Source organism: Capra hircus, chromosome 5 (genome assembly GCF_001704415.2).
Source record: "Capra hircus breed San Clemente chromosome 5, ASM170441v1, whole genome shotgun sequence".
NCBI lineage: Eukaryota > Metazoa > Chordata > Mammalia > Artiodactyla > Bovidae > Capra > Capra hircus.
The window spans coordinates 104436406-104442405 of NC_030812.1; the positions used below are offsets into that span (position 1 = coordinate 104436406).

General features: G+C 42.9%; 1 protein-coding gene across 3 annotated transcripts in view; it reads left to right on the forward strand.

Annotated features, from left to right (window-relative positions):
• AKAP3 (A-kinase anchoring protein 3) overlaps window positions 1–4397 on the forward strand; it is a 28539-nt gene extending 24142 nt beyond the window's left edge. For all 3 annotated transcript variants that reach the window (XM_018048611.1, XM_018048610.1, XM_018048612.1), the window contains one exon: window positions 4020–4397. In XM_018048611.1, coding sequence (XP_017904100.1) covers window positions 4020–4175 — 156 coding nt within the window. In that variant the 3' untranslated portion in view covers window positions 4176–4397. The remainder of the gene's footprint in view (window positions 1–4019) is intronic.

Below are 6000 nucleotides of genomic sequence, written 5' to 3' on the forward strand. Positions count from 1 at the left end.
CCTTGGGAGCTCAGTGTCTTAGCCACTGAGCCACCAGGGAAGTTCCTAAGAGCTGTTTTTGAATTTCCTTTTTCATGGATGAATCATTTGTTTGTAAACTCTGCCCATTTTTTTTCTGCTAGGTTGTTGGTCTTTTTCTTATGGATCTGTGAGAGTTTTACATAATACAAGGAAAATAGCCTTTGTGATATTACATATGATTTTTTAAATCATTTGACTTGATTGATGTTTCATTTTGTTGCTTTTGCCATGAAGAATTATTTTAAATGTTTACATGGTCAAATATGATAGTTCATATTTTATTTTTCCTAGATTTTATGTCATATTTTGGAAAACATTCTCCACTACAAGATAGTAACAAAACTTCCCCATGTGTTCTTTCTCCTAGCACAATTATGATTTTTAAAAAAATGTTTAAGGCTTTGATCCATTTCAAATTCATTTTTATACAAGGTGTGACATAGGAATTCAGTCTTATTTTTTTCCAGATACCTATATGTCTTTGTTTTTTCCCTAAGCTTTCTGTTCTATTCCATTGAGTCATTCATCTGTTCTTACTAAGTTTAATACTATTTTAATAGCATATTGCTTTAATTATTGTAATTCTGTCATATGTCTTCATATTGATAGGACTAGAGACTCCTTATTTCTCTGTCTCAGAATTTTCTAGGCTATGTTTCTCAGTTTCACCCCCAGCCACTGGTAACCATCAACCTGCTTTCTGTCATTACAGATTTGCCTTTCATTTTAGAAAATAGTGGAGTCATAAAGTATGTAGCCTTTTACATATGGCTGTCCACTATTAGCATAAGGTTTTTGAGGTTTATCCATGTTGCAGTATGTATCAGCAGTTCATTCCTTTTATTGCTGAATAGAATTTCATTGTATATGTTTTTTCTATTGACTCATCAATTAATGGACATTGGGGTTATTTCCATTATTTTGCTATTATGATTAATGCCTCTATGAACAGTCACATACAAGTCTTTGTATGGATATACATTTTCACTTCTCCTGGGTGACAAGGAGTGTAACTGCTGCATTTTATGGTAAGTATAATTTCTTAAGAAACTGTTCAACTGTTTTCCAAATAAGCTGTACCATTTTATATTCCGACCAGCAATTTCGTTGATTTCAATTTCTCCATATCCTCATCAACATTATTCTGTTCTGTTTTTCATTATAACTGTTATAGTGGTTTTTGATTGTGGATTTAATTTGACATACATACATTAAAATGACAAGATGTTGAGCATCTTTTCATGTGCTGATTAGCCATTCATATATAATCTTTGGTGAGTTGTCTATGTAAATTGTAAATCTTTTGTCCATACTTTGACTGGGTTGTTAGTTACAAGAATTCTTGATGTATTCCGGATACAAGTCCTTCACCGGATATATATATTTTGCAAATACTTTCTCTCAGTCTGTAGCTTATTTTATTTTTTTTACTTAATGGAGTGTTCCAAGGAGCAGAAGTTCTTAACAATGACATCTAGTTTAGTTTTTACCTCATTGCTTGCACTTGAGATATGTCATATCAAATAAATCTTTGCCTAGCTCCACTGTCCTCTGCTGGAGGCAGTTTTGCCCCTAAGGGACATTTGGCGCAATGCCTGGGAAAGGAGGGGAGTTTAGCAGGAAGAAGCCAAGTGAAAGTGAAAGTGTTACTCAGTTGTTGTCCAACTGTTTGCGACCCCATAGGCAAGAATACTGGAGTGGGTTGCCATTTCCTTCTCCAGGGGATCTTCCCAACCCAGTGATTGAACAGGTAGTTATGTTTAGCCTGCTTTTCCTTTTATTGTCTTCTTTTGAATTATTTTTAAACATTTTTCAGTGTTCCCTTTTAATCCATCTGTTGTGTTTTGCTATATCTCTTTGTGTAGTTTTTTTAGTGGTTTCTCTGGGTACCACAATCCACATACTTAACTTGTCACAGTCTACTTAGAGTCAACAGTGACCACTTAGGCTAGAATGTAGAAATCTTCCTGCCCTATGGGGCCCTTCACCCTTCTGCCTGAGACTGCCATTATTTTATGTAATTAGCTGCCTAAAATCTATTTAATTTTATTGCCTAAAATCCTTAGGCAATATTAGTTTTGCTTTCAACCATAAAATCATATTTTAAAGAATGGAGACAAATCGTTCATCATTTATCCTGAGATTTTTACCATTTCTGTTGTTGTTGGTTTGCTCCTCATGTTCCCAGTTTCTTTCTGATACCGTTTTCTTTCTGTGCAAGGAAACAGAACGCATTTTTCTGGCGATGAATTATCTTAATTTAATCTGAAGTTTCATTTGACCTTCATTCCTGAGGCATATGTTTGCTGGACATAGAATTCTGGTTTGACAGTTCTTTTCTTTTAGGCTTAGAAAGTGCTGTTTCACTCCTCTGTCCTCTCTGGGTTTTGATAAGAAATTCGCTGTCACTGGCACTGCTGTTCCCTCATGTATACTGTGCCCTTTGTCCCTGGCCGCTTTTAGATCTCTTCCTCTTTTTCTTTCAGTTCAGTTCAGTCGCTCAGACATGTCTGACTCTTTGCGACCCCATGAACCGCAGCACGCCAGGCCTCCCTGTCCATCACCAACTCCTGGAGTTTACCCAGACTCATGTCCACTGAGTCAGTGATGCCATCCAACCATCTCATCCTCTGTCGTCCCCTTCTCCCCGTGCCTTCAATCTTTCCCAGCATCAGGGTCTTTTCAAATGAGTCAGCTCTTTGCAGCAGGTGGCCAATGTATTAGTTTTCAGCAATTTGATGGTGATAGGTCTTGAAGTGAATTATGGGGGTTCATCATATTTCAAGTTCACTATGCTTCTTGAATTTGTCTGTATGTCTGTTAGAAAATTGGGGAAGCTTTCATGCATTATTTCTTTAAATGTATTTCTGCACTACCCTTCTTCTTCTCTAAGGACATAAATGTAACACCCTCTGGAACTGTCCCACAGGCCCCTGAACTCTGCTTATTTTCTCAATCTTTTTGAAGGAGGTTTAATCTATCTCTTACACTGTTCAATACAGTTAATTTCTATTGCTCTGTCCTTGGTTTTCCTGTGTTTCCTTACTCATTTCCATCTATTCAGTCTTCATTTTGGATTTGGTATTATTGTTTAGCCGTACAATGACCATTTTAACTGTACAGTGACCAGCTGTACAATGAGTCTTCGTTCTGTCTCCTCTTTGCGGAGATTTGTCTTTCCATCTGTTTCAAGAGTATCCTTATGCACTTCAGTTTCTGCCTGGAATCTCCCCTGAGAAAGCACCTGATATTTGGCCTGTTAATCTGCCCTTTGAACTTCTCATAGAGTCAGTTGCAGAACACACAAAATGGAAAGCTGGTTCATTTGTTGCCACACAGATTCCAGATGAATGGCAATATACTGGGCTCATATAGAATACTTGCTTGGGCTTTTCTCATTTTATGCCTGGTAAGAGGATTAAACATAGGGTTCAGAGACTTGGGTATGAGCAGTGCCTCCGCTGACTTCTGGGGCACTGTATCACTGATAACGGTCACCTCTCCGGGCAATATTTTCATGGGGGTTGAATGCATCTTTGAGTCACCTTCCTGTTCTATCATCCCAGGGCTCTCTGGCCTAAGGGGCTGAGAAAGCAGCATCTACATTATCCTATGGCTCTTTCTCTCCTGTCTCTGTTGGTCTCTGGGCGGTGATGGGAGCCCATTTTATGATGTTACAGTGAGCTTAAGAACGTCAGAATCCTTAGAAGGCGTGAACACCATTGACCAAACAGCCACCGGAAGCAGGAAGCTTTAGTCTTTGTGGGACATCTTCCATATCACGGACATGGGGTTGTCCTTTAAATGAAGGGCGATGGAACCCACTTTCTTTTGTCAGACAAGCCAGCGAGTGTCTCGGTTTTGGAAGTAGTCTCAGCATCTCCCGGGAGGCCCTCCCGCGGCCAGGGACCGCCCCCTGCTCGCTGGCCTTGAAGGCCCGCCGGACCCTCGCTGGGATGCTCTGCCTCCTCGACTGCCGCTTTCCTTCCCTCCCTCAGCTACTTCAGCTCTCGGCAGCCGCCGTGGAAAAGGGACGCAGCGTAGGTGAGGTTCTACAGTCGGTGCTGCGGTACGAGAAGGAGCGACAGCTGGACGAGGCGGTGGGCAACGTCACACGGCTGCAGCTGCTGGACTGGCTGATGGTGAACCTGTGATGGGGGCCCGCCGCTGCCCCTCTTTCCCGCAGTGGGCCCCGCCCTCACCCCTCCCTCCGTCCTCACTGCCGCAGCCCCCCTTTCCCGTCTCCTCACAGAGCCCCAACATTATCTTCATACCACTTACATCTAAGACACGTCATCGTGCGCTAGTCCCTGGATTTTGCAGATATTCTTGTCCATGCGAGCAAGGACGTAAAATAAAAATTACAAATAAATGGCTCCGAGTGTTTGGTTTCCTTGGGATCCAATGGGACCAACGCCTGCATGCTAAATCGCTCAGTCGTGTCCGACTCTTTGTGACTCCATGGACTGTAGCCCACCAGGCTCCTCAGTCCATGGAATTCTCCAGGCAAGAGTATTGGAGTGGGTTGCCATTTCCTTCTCCAGGGGATCTTCCTGATCCAGGGATCAAACCTGGATCTCCCACATTGCAGGCAGATGCTTTACCGTCTGAGCCACAGAGCTATGGTCAATTAAGTCTCTTCAAGGAGAATGTCCTTTATTATTTAACCTCTTGCATGCATGCCAAGTCACTACAGTCATGTCTGACTCTTGCAACCACATATAGCCCACCAGCCTTCTCTGTCCATGGGATTTCCCAGGCAAGAATCCTGGAATGGGTTGCTATTTCCTACTCCAGGGGACCTGCCCGACCCAGAGATCAAACCCATGTCTCATCATGTCGCCTACGTTTGCAGGCCAGTTCTTTACTCCTAGCGAGACCTCAGTCAGTTCAGTTGCTCATTTGTGTCCGACTCTTTGCAACCCCATGGACTGCAGCACGTCAAGCCTCCCTGTCCATCACCAACTCCCAGAGTTTACCTAAACTCATGTCCATTGAGTCAGTGATGCCATCCAACCATCGCATCCTCTGTTTGTCCCCTTTTCCTCCCGCCTTTAGTCTTTCCCAGCATCAGGGTCTTTTCCAATTAGTCAGTTCGAGACCTGGGAAGCCTCAATGGGACAACAAGAAGAAGCAGTCTCAGGAATGAAAAAGAGTCCAATGGTTAGCAGGGTAAAAGTACTGCCTGCCGGAGAGCCCAGCCAAACGCTGGTGGGCCTGTTGTCTATGGATACATACTTCCCATCGACCCATCAGTGACTTGTGACTTCCCTGCTTTAAAGGGGTCCCTAAATAAGCCACCGTTTGTCAAGAGTTATTTCAGCCCTTTGTAACCATGTGTGTACTTTTCAATATCCAATCTGAATCCTTTAAATTAGGCTACCAGGACCTGGCTCCTTGTCCTATCTCCCCAGAACTGTCCATCTCACCTTTATCCTTGGTTGCAGACTCTTGGGGTCCAAAAAGGCCCAGAGGACCTGAGTTCAATGGCTAGTCCTGTACCTCTCCTGATAGAAGACATGGGACAAGTCACCTGTTAGGACACTGCTCTGACTTAATGTCCACATCACCCCACTTTAGAAGCACTTTCTGAATTATATGTTCTCCAGCAATTTTACATTCTCCTTCCTTCCTTCTAGAAACTTCCTCCTCCTCTGGTTTCTAGGTTTCCTATTTTTCTGCATCTCTCTGGGGCTCTACTCAACTCCTTACATGTTTCTCTCTCCCAGGATTTGACCCTCTTGACCCTCCACTGTTCTCAATCATCTTCCCCAGGTGATCTCACCTGAACCCAACGGCTTCAATCACCCAATGTCTCCCTTCATGGACTATTACACAGTGATTAAAATGAAAACTATGAAGCCAGGTATATATCCCAGGTTGTTTCTGACTTGCACACATTTATCTGTACTGTAATTATAGACTGTGAGTTCAGTAGGCAGACTAGAAGGGCAGGTGGTGGGTGAGTGGACACATCCT